The 17,171-nt window shown below is 57.2% G+C and overlaps 2 protein-coding genes across 4 annotated transcripts in view; one reads left to right on the plus strand and one right to left on the minus strand.

Annotated features, from left to right (window-relative positions):
- Positions 1 to 1,518: 1,518 nt before the first annotated feature.
- On the plus strand, positions 1,519 to 13,076 carry LRRC59 (leucine rich repeat containing 59). The gene is made up of 7 exons (XM_077776789.1): positions 1,519 to 1,833; positions 2,899 to 2,958; positions 4,515 to 4,673; positions 4,932 to 5,036; positions 8,175 to 8,247; positions 10,222 to 10,395; positions 11,124 to 13,076. Exons 1-7 carry the CDS (start codon positions 1,729 to 1,731, stop codon positions 11,366 to 11,368), a joined length of 921 nt encoding a protein of 306 aa, XP_077632915.1. The 5' UTR covers positions 1,519 to 1,728; the 3' UTR covers positions 11,369 to 13,076.
- EME1 (essential meiotic structure-specific endonuclease 1) overlaps positions 12,844 to 17,171 on the minus strand; it is a 7,876-nt gene continuing 3,548 nt past the window's right edge. For 2 of the 3 annotated variants that reach the window (XM_077776787.1, XM_077776786.1), the window contains exons 4-9: positions 15,552 to 15,641; positions 15,343 to 15,464; positions 15,033 to 15,156; positions 14,700 to 14,815; positions 13,774 to 13,960; positions 12,844 to 13,544 (exon numbers count right to left, since the gene is read on the minus strand). In XM_077776787.1, the coding sequence (XP_077632913.1) occupies positions 13,368 to 13,544; positions 13,774 to 13,960; positions 14,700 to 14,815; positions 15,033 to 15,156; positions 15,343 to 15,464; positions 15,552 to 15,641 (816 nt within the window). In that variant the 3' untranslated portion in view covers positions 12,844 to 13,367. Of the gene's footprint in view, positions 13,545 to 13,773; positions 13,961 to 14,699; positions 14,816 to 15,032; positions 15,196 to 15,342; positions 15,465 to 15,551; positions 15,642 to 17,171 lie in introns of all 3 variants that reach the window. The other variant, XM_077776788.1, reaches the window with a different exon arrangement.

Raw genomic sequence — 17,171 nt, forward strand, 5'->3', positions numbered from 1 at the left:
ATCAAGAGGTTTGGGTCCGCCCCTAAGTGACTGAGAACAAGTTTACTTCTCCCCAAGTTTCTTCCTCAATAAGAGAGAGAGAACAACAGAATGTGCCCTATCATCGCTTCATGTACTTTATTAACATGAGATAATGGATGTTCAACGGCTCTAGAAATTGCCAAGTGCTAATGTATTATTATCCAATTGCCCTGTCTGGTTCCCAGAAGCCCAGCACAGCGCCTTGCTGGCGGTAGGAGGGGTGAGCGCAAGGATTTGCACACTGACTTCCTTTGGTCTTCACAGTTGCCCTCTGAGATACGCTTTACTATCCCCATTTCAAAGACGGGCAAACAGAGGTGAGAAGCTGGTAAAATGCTTCGTCATTCATTCGTTCATTCAGCCACATTTGAATGAGCAACTGTCGTGCATCAGACACTCAGACACTGGGGATGCAAAGACCATATCCCTCCCTCACAGTCCAGAGGACAGTCAGCTGAAGATAACACAAGGCACATTATGAATCAGAGCCAATCTTTATCAGCTATTCACTAAGTGCCAGTCACCTTGGCAAGCTCTTGGTGTGTTTCGGTCATTCAATTCTCCCCAGCTACCAGCAGGTATCATTATTATGCACATTTCTCATCTATCCTTAAGTAAGGCATGGTGATTGCTTAAGGCTTCATAAATAGCAACTGGCAGAGCCAGGCCCCACCTTAGCCACCAAACTCTACTGCCTCTGATAATAAGGCAGCACAGAGGACATTGCCAGAGTCCCAAGGAGGGACCCCTAACTCAGTCTGGGGCTCACGGTGGTCAGGGAGGTTTCCTGGAGGTCTAGAAATTAGCTAGGCAGAGGTGCATGGGGAAGCAAGGCCATCCCAGGAGAGGGAAAAGTGTGGAGGCCACCTAACGCAAGTCTAGAAGAGACTGGTCCATATCCTAGAGGTAGCCGAAGGTTTGAAGGGTTTGACGCAGAGGAAAGACTTGGCTAGATTTTTAGAAGGATCGTCTGGGCAGCTGGGTAGACAGAGGTGGATGGGAGGGAGAGAGACTCCGAGAAATCCAGGCACGAGCTGAGGGCGTCCTAGACAGGGGCTGGGGCAGGGAAGAAGACAGAGAGATTCCGAGGCTTGCAATTTCGGGGTGATAATGATTTGGGGATTAAGTTAAAGAGGACAGGGAGCAATTTGGAAGGACACGAGGTTTTGGCTCTTGGTCCAGGGGAATGGGGGTGATCTGATGAGGTCAGTTTGGGATGCAACCCAGGGCTTCCGGCGCCCAGTCCCGTGCCCTTTCGCCTCCTGGCGTTGCCAGCCACAGTGACCTACGGAGGGCCGCGGGTCGCGGCGTGGGGGGAGCGGAGGCTTCGCCGGGCAACCGAACTCGCAGCTTTGAACCCCGCCCTTCCGGACGTGGCGGCGACTGCAGTGCGCTCTCCTAAGCGCCAGAGGGCGGTCTCGCACACACTCGGGCCGCTCTGGCCCGGCCCGTCTCAGTGGCCGCGGAAGGTGACGTGGACACGGAAGTGGTCGTCGTCGCGGCGGCACCGGTGGGAGCGGGGCGCGGGGCTCAGAGTGCAGCGGGCGGTCGGGCGGACGACGGCGTCTCGCACCTGGGGCGGCGGGGGACGCAGGCGTTGTCGCTTGGGTGCGAGTCCGCTGAGCCGACGAGTGGCTTCTCAGCCTCTCTCCTGCCCGTCGGAGACCGTCGGAGCGCCGGAGCCGGGACCGCTCAGCCGGCGTCACCATGACCAAGGCCGGTAGCAAGGGCGGGAACCTCCGCGACAAGCTGGACGGCAACGAGCTGGACCTGAGCCTCAGCGACCTGAATGAGGTCCCCGTCAAGGAGCTGGTCAGTACGGTCCCGCGGGATCCAGGGGCCCATCCGAGACCCGCGCTGGCCCCTGCGCGGGCCCCCTCCTTTCCCACGGAGGTCTTAAACGCCCCCTTTCCAGGTCTTAAAACTAGGCTGGAGGAGTAGGGCTTAGTCCTCGGAGAGCCCACCTCTGCCCCCAGTTTTCTTCCTTGGGTGTACACGTGTCACTTTGGCGCAGTTCCAGAAGATGAGAAGGAGCTGCTTGTTTGGCCCTGAGNCCAAGTAGGCGCCCACGGAGTGGTTGCCGGCCGCTTCCGGAGAATGAATGAACAAATGAATGAATGACTCGTCTGGGAAATAGGCCTCTGGGTAGACCTGGGTGTGGCCCAGAACTGTGCATTTCTAAGAAGCTGGCCGTCCCAGCCCCAAGGCGGCCTTCCTTGAATTGCGTGTGGAGTATCACCGTGGGGTTGGCCAGGGCTTATCCCAAAATTCAGTTTAAACTGGCGCCGCTGCCCACCCCACTCCAATGCTCCCACTCAGGAAGCTGAGCCCTGAGGTCCCAGAAGGTTACACAGCTGGATTGTTGCCAAAGTAGAGTTAGCTCTTAGTCCTCGCTTTCCCGCTTTCCCCTCCAGGTTTCCTACCCGCACCCCCACCCTAGCGCTGCTTGGGATGACCTCTGTTTTCTTCTTCGCTGCTTTTAACGAATTACATTGCCTTTGGCACGTGGCTCGGTAATGTGGAAGTTAGAGCAGATTTCCAGTTCCATTGCTTAATATCTTGAGTGCCCTTGGCAGGCTGGTTAATCTTTATGCCTAGATTTCCTCATTTATAAAATAGGGCTTCGAGGGTTGTGAGGATTAAGATTGTATGGTAAAGCACTCTGGTAGGCAGCCAATGCTGAGACACGCAGCTGTTATTATTATTATTATTATTATTATTATTACCAGTACTTCTACTACTACATTATATCTCAGTGCTAGTTTTTAAAGGCCTTTCCTAATTGTGGGACTTCTCTCTGGAAATTGCTTCATTAGCAGATGTCACTGAATCATTCCATGTGTTGGTTTGACATTTTGTTCTCATTCCTTTTCTTAGGCTGCGCTCCCGAAGGCCACCATACTGGATCTGTCCTGCAATAAACTGACTAGCCTACCGGTAAGATTGGCAAGCATGAGTCCTTCCAGAGCCCTGATGCTTCTCCTTCTTGCATAGGGCAGTTAGGTCATGAGGCACAATTTCAGGACAGGCCCTGCAGAACAGGCTGTGACCGAAATTGGAGCGTGCCGCAGGGATGGGGTGAGGTGGGGTGGTTCGTCTCCGCAAGAAGGGAAGCAGGAGGCTTTATTCCTTAGAACACTGGGAAAATCAGGGGGTGCCTGGGTGGCTCAGTCGGTTAAGCGTCCGACTTCGGCTCAGGTCATGATCTCACGGTTCGNGTGCTGGCTGAATCGTGTATTGGGCTCATTTTTTTTCCGCCTTATTTTATTCCTTTGAAAAATAATTTACCTCCCTATTGAGTAGAGGAGATTCGAAGCCCTTCTGTAAGTTGCTCAGTATTGCAGGGAGAAAGCTGTTTATGAACAGGCTCCTTTTGATGGCAGCCAGGAGAAAAAATGTGGCTCTGGAGGGGGCTGCCGTATTCTCATTCTCCCAGCCCTTGCTTGAATGACTTGATGCTTTTTTGTTCAACGCAGCCAGTCTGTGGTCGGATCCTTTGATTTTTCTTGCACAACTTCCCCCAGTGCTGCTTCTCCTTCATGAACTTCGCGGTTTCTTCAGCTCGCCCTCCTTTGCCCATGTAGACCCTGGACCCGGGGCGGGGGCCATTCTCCTCCAGAGCCGCGCTCCTTCATCGTTGCCCTTTCCGCCCATTGCTCTGGCCGCGTGGCTCCCTGCCGTGCTCCGCCGGGCTCAGGGATCGAGTCCCCGAAGTTGGCAGTTTCCTCACTGGGTCATTAGTCTGTTCCCCTCTCAGTATTCTCCCGGGCCCCTCCCATTAGCTACAGCGTCTTCCTGCGCCTCAGGGACCATTTCTCACTCTGAAGAAGCAGCTGAGATCCCACTGCTCCTAGAAGTATTTGGTGTCTCATGACAGGGTGGTAGCAGGTCCGTGCAGCCTGCTGCATCCGCTCGCGTTGCCGGTAGTCGCTCAGCAGCCCCTGGTGCCCTTTCAGGTCACGGTGTGTCCGGTTGTCTGTGCCCTTCCTTGGCGGTGCAGAGCCACCCGCGGTTGACGGGTCCCCAGGGAGCAGGAGGAGGGCCTCTCGGCTGAGGCTGGAGCAGGCCTTCGGGTGGGTGCTGTACTAGGTGCTGGAAGAACAGAGAATTACACCAAGTACTTCAGGGGCGCTTCATCCCTTCAGGAAGGCGGGTGGTTTCATTGTGTGTCGACAGCTCCTGCGAAAGGAGAACACGGGGTGCCGGGGGGGGCTCAGGAGGGACCCCTCATCGCTGCTCCAGCCGCAGCGTGGAGGATGGGTTCGGGGGAGAATGGAGCGTGAGGGAACACACCTATTTCGTGCCGACTTTGTGCTCCTTTTCCGCGTGCTTGTCGCTGCTTGGCACTGGAAGTGCTGAGTGTCAGGCGCCTCTCGTTCAGGGCGGAAGGTAGGCTCGGGGTTGACCGCGTAGGCGCCTCTGCCAGGCAGGCGCCTGCGGCATCACGCCAGAGCCTGCACCCAAGGCTCAGGCGGTGTCTCCGCGGGTCCCAGGCGGAGTTCTGTGGCCTCACGCACCTGGTAAAGCTGGACCTGAGTAAGAACAGGCTGCAGCAGCTGCCCGCAGACTTCGGCCGTCTGGTCAACCTCCAGCACCTGGACCTCCTCCACAACAAGCTGGTGACCCTGCCCGTCAGCTTCGCCCAGCTCAAGGTAATGGTCTGCGGAGCCATGTCCTTGCGGCGGCTGAGGCGCAGGGCGGGGGGGCCAGTGGAGCGTGGCTGGGAGGAAGGCGCCAGAATCTCACCTCTGCTGGCACTGCCTCCCGCGGCTTTCCCTGCACCACGCACACCCAGGGTGGGGGTGGAGCGGAGGGCTGGGGGGGTGGGCTTCTGCCTGCGCATTCGGCTCACCTTGGGGGACTCGGTTGGGAACCTGTGCTTAGCCGGCCTCTCTCTTCTATCCCTTTAGAGCCTGAAGTGGCTGGACCTGAAGGATAACCCCCTGGACCCTGTCCTGGCCAAGGTGGCAGGGGACTGCTTGGACGAGAAGCAGTGTAAGCAGTGTGCCAACAAGGTAAGCGCGAAGCTCCCCCGGGGACTCCCCTGTGGCTCCCCGGGGACCAGCCTCTGCCTCCGCTTGTTTTTCCCTCCCAGGGCACCCGGTGGCTGCGTGTTGACTCGAGGACTAAGGTCCCAGTGAAACAGGACGCAGTAAACAACACTGTTGTCTCTGCTGTGAAACTTCCCTTCTTAACAAACCACGACCTTGGGCTGCCTGGGTGCCTCCAGCGGTTAAGCGTCCGACCCTTGAGTTTGACTCGGGTTTATGATGGTTTGTGAGATGGAGCCCACTTGGGATTCTCTCACTCCCTCTCTCTGCTTCCCCCCTCTCCCCCCAGTTCGCTCATGCACTTGCTCGCTCTCTCTCAAAATAAATAAACATTTCAGAAACCAGGACCTTGCCTCATCCCACATTACACTATTGACAGTTGTTTAAAATTGGTGGGTTTTTTTTAACGTTTATTCATTTTTTGAGAGAGGGGGGCAGAGCGCGAGCAAGCTGGGGAGGGGCAGAGAGACAAGGAAACACAGAATCTGAAGCAGGCCCCAGGCTCCAAGCCGTCAGCACAGAGCTCAAGGTGAGGCTCACATTCGTGAACCATGAGGTCATGACCTGAGCCGAAGTCGGACACTTCACCAAACTAGGACATGCAGGCTAGGGGCTGTGGCCTTTCTAAGTCATGGATATTGTAGGAATTTTGTTAATTAAAAGGGTTAATATTCGTGTGCTGTGCTTGTAGGCAGACACATCCTGGGCAGGTCTGACTTGATTTCAGCCAAGTCCCATGATGTAGGACTGAGGAACCAAAGGCAGCAAGGAAGGGGGGACACTGCCAGCTACCCCGAGGGGGCCTTGCGCGGTGTCTTAAGAACGACACTACACGTCACTCACACTGCAGCCATAGGCCGTCTTCCCTCCAGCCTTACAACAGACTGCCGCCGCTGCAGCGGAGCACCAGATGACTGACTTGGCCATGTTTAGGAGGTGTGATGAACAGAATAGACTTTAAACTTGGCTTTAGCTTTAAATCCTAGAAATAATGTCCGTGGGCATGGGGGCGGGGGTCTCTAGGTGAGGCTTAAGAATAATGGCCTTTTCTTATTAGCTCAGGGCTTAGAGAGTCTCACCCTTTCCAGCACCTGTTGTCACAGGAGATCAAGTACAGGGTCAGTGCAGCTAGGTAGCCACGGCCACAGCTTGCCCTTAGCTGAGAACGGCACAGGTGATCAGTGAAATCCTGGTGCTTTAGGAGTGATGTCTGTTCCGAAGAATAACTATCGCTGCGACTGAGGACTCTAGCTTTGTCCTGTGTGCTTTATATTCCACCTCGTGATCCTCCTGTCTCCGGGAAGTAGGTAGGATTTCGTTTCTCTGCCACGAGAAATGCCCAGTACGCAGATAGGTTTCATTTATCCATTTTATTCACTCAGCTAATAATACATGAAACCATGCGACATCACCGATACTTTTATGGGGCACAAAGATCTTTGGTATTGGCATCTCCCTTCCAGACAAAGCCCCAGGTAGCACATCGCGTTGTGGGCACCGTGGCCTGGAGTCGTCTCCGGCACACCTTGAGGCATTGTGGTAGCCAGGCTCCGGCCGGCCAGAGTGAGGTCACCTGTCCGCAGGAGACAGTGTAGCTCTCACCAGCCCTGACCTTGTGGCTGCATGGGTCAGTCCTAGTCACCCATAAGCTTGGTGCGTGGTACAGCACCTTGTAAAAATAATTTATTAGTTGGAAAGTATCCATCAGGTGCTTACCAGAGTATGTAGACTGGGGCCGGCGGACACAGTCTACCCTCGGGCGCTCAGGGTGTAGACCAGAGGAGTCGCTCCTGTTTCTGAACTTGCTGTTTTCTGCTAACTCTTGGTGGATTGGAGCCGGTGCGGGGGGGCAATGGGATGTCTCTTGAACCTCTCTCAGCTCTTTATTTAGCCACCTGTACACCCCTTAAAACTGCCTCAGTGGTTGCTGCTTATTTAGTATTCGGAATTCAGAGTGAGGCAGGGACTTTGAACTTGAGCTACCTCTCACCATCAGGCTTGACCTTCCTATAGATCTTGCACTCCTTGTTGAGTGGTCTTTTTTTTTTTTTTAGTAAGCCTGACTCCCTCCCGAGAGGCTGTAGTAGCAGACTCAAGGCCTGGGCTGCTCAGGACAGGGCTCCTTGTGGCTTCAAAGGGGCCTCTTGCGGGGAGCCTAAGAGGTTAAGTCACTTACTAAGGTCAGATGGTTAGTAAGTGGTAGAGTCAGGAGTGTGCTGGGCTCTGAGCTTTCACTCTGTCCTTTATATCCAAGCGATAGCAACTTCTAAAATTACAGCCCAAAAAATAAAGTCTTTTACCTCCTTCCCTAACCATGCCCTTAGTGACACTCTCAGGGGCTGTTTTTGTCAGAGGCCGTCCACGACCGACTGGACAAGGACTTGAGGAGCCACAGCTTTGGGTGGTGTGTGGGCCGAATGGCTCTTCGCTTCCTCCTAGAGGCTTCCTTGCTTTGTGTGCTGACCTGAGTGGGTCAAGCCCTGGCCCAGGAGCTTAGACGACCCGTACTCTGAGCTGCACTACGTCCTAGCTGTGCGAGGGGGACGAATCATGCCCCCCCACCTCCCGCGGCAGCCTTGGCTTCCTTACTTTGGAGTTGGGGATTCAGTCAGTCGATCTTCAAACACGTATTGAGGGTCTAGCCTGCAGATGGGGATAGTCGCCGTCCTCAGGGAAACTAGTGTGATGACTCAGGTAGGTAAGCAGTCTCCCTGGGACTGGGAAGAGCGCAACTTTGTAAGGTAGCCATGGGCGGGAGGTCAGGGAGTCTAGGCGGAAGTGCCATCCTGCTCATTGCCAAGAGTTGCTGGAGGCATACGTGAGATCGTGCGTGTGACAGTAACTGTAAAGAGCGGAACTCCTTCCACGCTCCAGTTGGCAGTGGGTTTCACAAACATGTTGCCACACAGCTTTAGAGGCCTGGGTGCGGATGACCCTTCTCCAGCTAAGGCCGGCCAGCAAGTCAGGAGATGAAGACGGGGCTTGGCTCTGTGAGGCCGGCGCTGCCGCAGGGCTGTGCCTATCAGAAAGGGGCCGTCTTGCACGAATGCGCCCCGGAGCCCCCCGCCTGGGCTGCTTCAGCACTCTGCTCCCCCTTCGCAGGTGTTACAGCACATGAAGGCCGTGCAGGCCGATCAGGAGCGCGAGAGGCAGCGGCGGCTGGAAGTAGAACGAGGTAGGTGCCGCCTGCCCCCCCGGGCCGTCTTCCCGTCCTTCCCCGGCCTCTGGCAGGCGCCGGGGTCCATGGAAGCTTTGTGAGGAACAGTATGGTGCACAGCGTCATCTGTGTCCAGTCCTGGCTTCTCTGCTGAGCTCCAGGGTCCTACAGCCCGCTGGGAGGGTTAAGAGCTCAGCTCAAGTGTGGCGGGGACAGCCCTCGTCAGGCCCTCTAGGGTCCCCTGGTCTAGGCAGTCACCACCCCTGCTGTTATTCAAGCCTGAAATTGGAACGATGTCCGGGACGCCTGGGTTCAGTTACCCCGGCATCCAGTCCATCAGCCAGGCCCGTGTGTGGCGGTTCCTCCGCCCCAGGCCTCACTGTAATTCACTGTAGACACCTCCCCGCTCCGTGTCGTGGCTCCACACCGGGGCTCCTTCCGCACGCCAGCCACGGGGATCCTCTTAAAACAGGAGTCCGTGATGGCCGCTGTTTGCTAAAACACTCTCACGGCTCCTGATTGAAGTTCAGACGCAAGTCCAGCGTAGTTCCGTAGCCGACGGCCCGCCGTGGCCCCAGGCCCGCCTGCTTCAGCCGTGCCTTGCACCCCGGGGAGAGAACGCTCCTGGCTTCAGCCACGTGAGCCTTTGCCACTGCCCAGACACACCAGGTCCGGCCTCTCCTCGGGGGCCGTGCCTGGTTCCTTCTCCTTCGGGTCTTTATGCGGCTGGCTTTGTGTCCTCCTTCGGGTCTGCTCAGATGTCGCCGTAGCTTTACTGCCACACTTGAGAACCCCCAGGCCTGGTAGCACCCCGCGCATCACATCATCGCAGTCTCCGTTACCATCTTGGTGGCAAACTCCGGTGTCTTTCTGACCGTTCGCTCGTGTGTCTCCGTCTCTAGAAGTCGTAGGTGCTAGAACCCAGTCTGTCCTCGCTGCTGTGTCTCGAGCACTTAGGACGAGACGTGGCACACAGCGGGTGCTCCACTGACGGGCAGCTGTCTGAGCCTCCTTACTGGAGGAGTCCCATGGTTGGGGGGCAGCGGGGGGCGGACCCTGAAGGAGCCCAAGTGACCCCCGGGCCTTTTCACATCCATGGCTGCTGCGAGGCTGTTTCCTGGGCCACTGCTGCTTTACTTCCTGCCTCCACGTGTTCTCTCCAGGCTGAGTACAGTGTGCTCTTGGCCTTGTGGGTGCCCGGCTAGAACTTGGAGCTTGTTTGCACACAGGAAAGCGGCGGAAAGCTCCAGTACTTAGCATACTACAGTCCAGCTACATTCTGGGTCAGATAGGCGCTCAAGCCCAGCAGGACCTTTAACTCCCTCATTTGTGGCATTCTGGCTTTGGAAAAATGTACTTCGGGCCTCCAAATAACTCACTGGGAAGTGAGTTTTTAGAACCCACTTGTTTGTAAGTTGGGAACCGGATGTAAACGCACTTGAACCGTGAAGTAAGCCAGGATGCGTCCCAGGTTCCCAAGTGGGAGCCTAGAGGCGGCCCTCTGACCAGTGGTTAGTCTTGCTTTCTCAGGCAGACCTTTCCATCAGCTCTACCTATGACCGTGAGCGCTCACTTTCTGTTCCTACTTGCCCTTCCCACGCCACGTTCCTTTCTGGAGCTTGGGAAGAGAGGAACCCCATAGAGTCAACATGGCTGTGGTTTCTTCTTTGGACAGCCGAGTTGTATCAGGGTGTCACTGTGTGCCTTCTGACTCGCCAGGCTCATCACCCATGCCTTTCTCCTGTACCCTCCCTCATGTGTTACCCTAATGTCTCCACCGCCCAGGGCTGGGAACCCTTCAGTAATGCATTCTGCAAGCCCTGAGAGCGTTTACTGTGCCTGCGGGACACAGTTTTCCCAGCCGTTTTACTTAAAATGGCATCGGTGACCTGTGGCGCAAGGCCATGGCCGAGCCTGCGCTTTCAGTCACTCGGGAAAGCACCCTGGCAGCTTTGCGGGTGAGAAGTCATTTGGGGGCGTGTTGTCCTGCAGAGGCCGAGAAGAAGCGGGAGGCCAAGCAGCGAGCTAAGGAGGCTCAGGAGCGGGAGCTGCGGAAGCGGGAGAAGGCGGAAGAGAAGGAGCGCCGGAGAAAGGAGTATGATGCCCTCAAAGCAGCTAAGCGGGAGCAGGAGAAGAAGCCCAAGAAGGAAACAAATCAGGCTCCCAGTATGTTTGCAGAGTTCCGGGGGTGTGGGGTGGGGGGCGGCCACAGACCGGGTTGGGTGCGGCAAGCTCTCAGGCGGGGCCCGGGAGTCGCTTGGAGGGCTCGCCTCCCGGGGGCGGGGTCTATCCTGGGGAGCGGGTGCAGGTGTCTGGCCAGACATGCCTTAGCGTTCCTGGAGCAGGGAGCTGCCCTTCCTCGTGAGGGCGTGCTAAAATCCCCACAAGGCGAAGGCTGCACGTGGTCACACTACCCTTAAAGAGCAGAGAGACAGAGCATGAGCAGGGGAGGGGCAGAGAGAGGGAGACACAGAATCTGAAACAGGCTCCAGGCTCTGAGCTGTCAGCACAAAGCCCGACGTGGGGCTTGAACCCACAAGCCATGAGATCATAACCTGAGCCGAAGCCTGTGCTTGCTGCCCCCTGAGAAGGCCCTCCCCCGATCCGAGGGACCCTGGGGCTGATTGCATGAGGCGCCGGAAAAGACCCCTCGCTCTGGGTGCAGCCCCTGGAGATCCGCTGGAGGAGGACTTCGGCTGCAGGCTCTGCAAAAGCAGAGCCTTTCAGGGACTCAGATGGCCTTAAAAGCTCTCTCATCGGGGCCTGGGAGTGTGCGTTTGCGGATGGGGGGTTTGGTGGCTCGGCACCGACAGGCGGAGTGCGGGTCCCCCCCGCCCCACACACACACACCGACTGACTGGGCCCCCCTGTCCACTGTGCCTGTGTCCCTCCAGAATCGAAGTCCGGCTCTCGGCCCCGCAAGCCGCCCCCCCGGAAACAGGCCAGGTCGTGGGCCGCGCTGAAGCTGCTGCTGCTGCTGCTGCTGTGCGTGGCCGGCGGGCTGGTGGCCTGTCGGGTGACGGAGCTGCGGCGGCAGCCACTGTGTGCCAGCGTGAACGCCATCTACGATGATGCGGTCCGGGGCCTGCGCAGCCACGACCTCTTGAGGTGGGTGCTGCAGGCCGACTCCCAGCAGTGAGCCTGAGCCCTTGCCCGCTGCCCTCCCACCTCGCAGCTCGCGTTCCTGTGGAATTGGGTTCTGCTGGACACGACCTCTTTTTGGCGTCCGACCTACCCGCTGTCATCAAGTGGCTGCCGATTGGTACTCGAGATCCCCTCTTTGTAGGACTTCTTTGTCCCTTGGTCAGTGTTCCCGGGCGGAACGCGAAGTGAGACGCGGGGACAGTGACCTGCATGCCTAAAGGAGCAGGCTTGGGGTGGGGAGAGGGCAAAACGGCCTTTTCTAGTTGTTCTACAAAGCTGTGCGAAGGCGAGGCTCGTTTCTACTAAACGGCCAGGTCAGCTGTCACTACATTTATACTTTTGTATGTCACAAACCCTTTCTTTCATTCCTCCCTGGGCAGCCAGGGCCGATCAGGAGGCAGTGTGATATCGGGGGCAAAGGGAACACCGTACTCGGCAAATCAAGCCGGAATCGGGAGGGGGGGGGATACCTATTTTCTTAAGGACCTCAGACATTTTTAACGACCATATAAAATCTCAGGCTGTGAAAGGGATCGCAGGACCGTCCCATCCAATAGAACACTCGCAGGCAGGGAAGCCGAGGCCGTGCATGACGCCTACGGTCTCCCAGCTCGTTTGAGGCAGAACTGAGCTCCTGCTCCAGTAGCTTCTCCTGTCATTTTGCTTCCTTGCTAACGTCCGGGGGAGAGCAGAAGTCACACCCTCGCAGCAGCGGGGGGGATTGGGGCCTGTGACGGTAGGCAGCTTCCGGCCCCATAGATAGAAATCTCATCACCGTGAGTGAGGGTGCCAGCCACTCCTTCAGAGCCCTGCCCTGGCCCATGTGGCTCCCATAGAATGGGGAGGGTCCAGGCCCCGCCTCAGTTTTAGAGCATTAACCCCCCCAATTGCCAGTGCGCAAAGAGGCGGACCACGGCGAAGCTATGTTTAGGACAGCTGTTGGTAGCTGGTGGGACAGAGTCAGCCAGAGGCAACCCAAAAACTCAAGTTTCACAGAGACAGACATCTAGGACGACTAGCGGTATCTGGTTCTCGACCTTGAACCACCTCTGCAATGAAGGGAAGCCAGTAGCACCATGGAGTTTGAAAGTGGTGCCTTCCTGATGGCCAGCAGGGACAGGGGCGGACGGCCCGCCCTCCCGTCTGCCGGGTTAAGCCTCTGCTTGCTCTGTGGCCTCCTTGGCCTCCTTTTCTCACCAAAGCTGGAGGAGGGGGTCAGAAGTGGGCATCATGGTGCTCATCCACGGAAAGTTCCCAGTTCCAAGCTGCTGGTCTCCCTCAGGACAAGACCCTGGTGTGGTTCAGAGGCAGTGGCGTCCAGCGTTGTTAGCCTTGCTGGCTCGTTTGGACAGGGTGACCACTCGTGACTGGCCTCATACTGGAAGAAGGGACTTGATCACCCCCCCCACCCCAGATAGCTCTGCTGCGAATGCCCACACCTTACTCTGAATCACTACACATTCCTCAGTCTTCCTCTGAGCTCCAGAGCCATTGGTACAAACGTTTTATTGAAACTACACAGTACATGACATGAGATTGAGAGGCTACAGAAGTCCCCATGCAGGGGCTGGCCGGGGCGGCTTCGGCAGGTGACAGGAAGGCAGGGCGCGGCCAGCCCGCTGGTCGCAGTTCACTCATCATCTTGAGATCTGATGTTGAGCTTCTTCTGGATGTCTAGTTATTAAACGCGTGTCTGAGTGGTCTGTCTGCATTGGTGCTTTGAGGGTCGAGGGCTGGCGGGGGGCGGGGGGTGACCTGTGCGCGGCAGCTGTGTTTTCGCCAGGAGAGGAAAATTACACGCTGGTGGAGGAAAATGCCAGCATGTCCGCCATCTGTCCAGGCCTGCAGGGAGGCTTCTGCAGAGAAGGGCACCCAGCGGAGAGCCCGCGGCCTGACCCTGGCTTGTGCTTCAGGGGACACGTCCAGTCCCTTCCTGTGCTCCAACGTGGGGGATATGGAAGCCCCGTTTCTCACCCCGTCCCCGAGGCCTGGCATCAGTCTGCACCGTCCAAGGAGAGAGCCGGCTGTCGAGTGGTCATCTGAAGGTAGATCCGCCTGGCCAGCTCTGGCCCAACGCGGCGGCACGTGGAGGTCACGCCCTCCCCGCGGCGTACCTGTATGTCTGCAAGCAGGTTCTGGCGTTCTTGCTCCGAAAAACACCGCCTGTAAGCCTAGAAGTGGCAAGTGACCTATCAGTGCTGTACCATCCGGGTCACCCTTGTCCGTCAGTAAGGGGGGCAGTAAGCTGGGGTGGGGGGAGCCTGTCCTCCCTGGGCCAGCGCTAACTGCTCTCAGCAGGCCACTACTGCAGGCCAGCGGTGCTCTCCACGGAAACCGCCTGGGGGGTCCACCAAGGCCATGGGGTGCGGGGGGAGGGTGATGACCCTTGGAGCGGCCTACCTGGACCAGACGCCGGGGGCAGGGATAGGTGTCCACAATGGCGCTTGCCACGTCCAGGCTCACTCGGTTCAGCTGCTGAATCTGCCTCCTCCAGACCAGTGCGAGTCCCCTGCCAGCTCGGTCAACCTTTGCCCCTCCCGCCCAGTCACTCTCCAGGCAGGAGAAACTGGTTTGATCTCGAAGCTTCCTGTGAGCAGTAGATGAAGAATAATGTCACTCCACCTGTCCCCTCCACGGGGAACTTAGAAACCAGCCCTCTGCTGCCCACAGTGTGGGCTGTGGGCACACTGCTGTACCTGGCCTATTTAAGTGCTCGCTCACTTCGTCCCCAAACAGCGCTAGTTGCCAGTTCCCTTAAACCCACCACCTAGTCCTTTTCATTAAGAGAAGGTCCCAGAAAAGTACCAGATGGTTTCACATGCTGAGACTGGGTTGCGTGGGCCAGAGAGCACTGTACACAAGGACAGACACTGGGGCCTGGGTGTCAGGCAGTCAGGGAGCCTGGTTCCAGTTCTAACTTGCTAGGAGCTTGGACGGGCCCTCTCTTAGGGCCTCCATTCCCTTGGGTATAAAATGAGGGCCCTGGACTGATTGGTCTCTGAGGTTAAATTCTGACCATGAACACTCCCAGAACTAAGGAGGCTACAAGTCTGTTTTATGAGGGCTTATGACGTTGTGACCTACCATGTAACAAATCCTGGTCACCCGGCTTACCAGTGACGCGGGAGCAGCCTCCGGGACACGAACTTACACGTGAGCCAGAGCGGAACCAGGCTTGAGGGCTCCTCACGGGAATGCCTGGCACGAGGTCCGCTCCTTCCGCCACCAGCCTGACGACGACAGGCCGGCAGCAGAGTTCAGGGCAAGAGGCCACCTGCATGGAACAAGGCCCGGCGGCGGGCCGCACACTAGCTGGGGACACTCACTTGAAGGGCGCCTCAGCCACAGCCTTTGTAAGCGCGCACGCGAAGTCGGCCACCTCTTTCCAGCTCTGCACGATCCGTGCCTGGGCTTCCGTGTACAGCTGCAGATCCACCAGTGCCTGGAAACCCAAAGGCGGAGGGACTCGTAGGAAGGTGCTCCCTCACACCCGCTGAAGCTGCGCCCCCGCTCCACGGCTCCCTGTTTTAGCCCCTCCTCTCCTGCTCGGTGCCAAGGCAGGAAGTTGCGCCTGGAGGGCACTTTGTTCCTTACCTCTGGCCAACGGGGTCAGAGGAGAGCGGGAGCCCAACCCGAGGCAGGAAACGCCGAGTTCTCACCTCCTCCACATCGAGCCTGGACACCGCGTGCCCCGTGCCGGCCTCCGGCTGTCTCCGCTGCTTCTCCCTGGTCTGTTCCCTGTGTGCCACTCCCGGTTTCCTCCTTCTGGGAGGATCTGGCGCACTGGGATAGGGGAGGAGGTGGGAGGGCAGTAGTTCCACACTGAGCTCAAGCAGGAAAGGGGTGAAAAGGCCAGACCAGGGGTTCCCACAGGGCTCACCAGGGAGGACCCGGACTTGGGATGGAGTTCACCCCTGACGGCCCAAGAGCTGCCCCTTTTTGTGCTACACCTCGAGGACGCGTTCAAACCTGAAGCGTTTCTCCTGATCCACAATCACCAGGGACAGGACTTTCCCAGCCGTCCTTGCTGTGGTGTCACTTACAAAGCTCCGGAGGGTTTCCTTCCCTTTCTCGGAGCCACCCAGACTTCCCTGTGTGAAGGAAGACACTGCGTGAATGTCTGTCCCCTAGAGTCAGCCCGGTGTCCCATGCCTCGGCGTCCACTCCTCTCCACCCACCTGCTTGAAGTTGTAGATCATGGACGCAAACGCCTCTGTCGGGAGCAGCACCAGAACCATCGGCTCCTCCAGCCAGCCTTCCGCTCCGTCCTACGAAAGGACCGGGACCCAGCAGGGAGGGGCGGCGGGTCAGCAGGTGCTCAGCACCTGTGAGACACACCCAGGCCTTCTGGGTGACGAACCCACCCCTGTCAGCCAAGCCCATTTTTGTGTTATTCTTCCTCTGGAATGAAGCCATGGTGGTAGAAGCAGTAACCCATGATCCCGTCCCTCCCCAGGCCTCAACGGCTCAACCTTGACACCTGCATCCCGGAGGCGGGAAGTAAAAGGCGTGGAAATGCGGAGAGCCCATGTTGCTGCACACTTTGGATAGAGGAGTGGAGGGAAAGGACACTCTTCCAGAGGGTTGGGTACAAGCGAGGAAGTTGGCCGTTGAGGGAAGATGCCGGCCGGGAGCCGAGTGGCCCTTATACACAGGTTTTGTGTGACAGAGAGAAGAGCCACAGGGGGACCTCGCCTGCGAGGGCACCTCCTCTTCCCCAGGGCCAACGACCCTCCAGCAGTGCAGTGCTGTGCAGTGACGGGGAGCAGGCCTTGTGCAGAGTTTTCTGGCTCTGTCCCCAGAGGCGAAAGCCAAGGCCAATAGCAGAGCAAAGTGCAGTGGGAGGAGTTGTGGGTTCTAGTTCCCGCCCAGCCGCGGGTCAGCTGTGATCTTCCAACCGGCCTCCCTGCCTGGGTGTGTATGGGGGGGCGGGAGGGGGCGGGTAGGAAGTCCTTCTGTACGGAGTGACCAGGCTGACTGCGACTGATGCACCAGGGAGACGTGGAAGCACCTTGAAAGGTTAAGCTGCGATACGGATATAAAGATTTGCTAACAACCCCAATTGAAAAACGTGAGCCCAGGTGGCTCAGTCGGTTAAGCGTCTGACTCTTGATTTCAGCTCAGGTCATGATCTCGTGGTTCATGAGTTCAAGCCCCAGGTCTGCCTCTGTGCTGAGTGAGGAGCCTGCCTGGGATTCTCTCTCTCCCTTTCTCTCTGCCCTTCCTGTGTATGCCCTCTCTCTCTCTCAAAATAAACTTACAAAAAACAAAAACAAAAAGCGTGCACTTGCCCAATTATTGAGAAAATGAGAGGGAAGAAATTTTTAAGCACACCCAAAGTGGGGCTTGAACTCATGACCCCAAGATCGAGAGTCCAGTGCTCTTACTGACTGAGCCAGCCAGGTGCCCCAAAAGGAAAAAAATCTTAACGCTTCATCTAGAGACTCTTAAAAACGAGGGGTGGAGTTATTTTGGATTCAGACCAGAGGCGGGGAAGGCCCTGGAGCTGTAGTAACCCGGGGAGCCGGGGCCAAGGAAGGAACATTTGCCGTGTTTCTCCTACATGTCCGGTGCTTGGTTATTTCACTTGGTCCCCATGACACGGGGCACCCAAAAGGGTATAACAGTGTCCTCATCTTACACACTAGGCACAAGAAGAAATAACTTGCCCAGGGTATTAGCCACAAAGCCCTGGGGCTGAGATTCAAGCACAACCCCCTCTCCCCGCCCCTCCCATTCCCAAAGCCGAGCTAGAGAGAATTGGAACTCCTTCCCTTTTCGGATTTACCTTCCCTCTT

Source organism: Crocuta crocuta, unplaced genomic scaffold (genome assembly GCF_008692635.1).
Source record: "Crocuta crocuta isolate KB4526 unplaced genomic scaffold, BGI_CrCroc_1.0 scaffold352, whole genome shotgun sequence".
In the NCBI taxonomy this organism is placed as follows: Eukaryota; Metazoa; Chordata; class Mammalia; order Carnivora; family Hyaenidae; genus Crocuta; species Crocuta crocuta.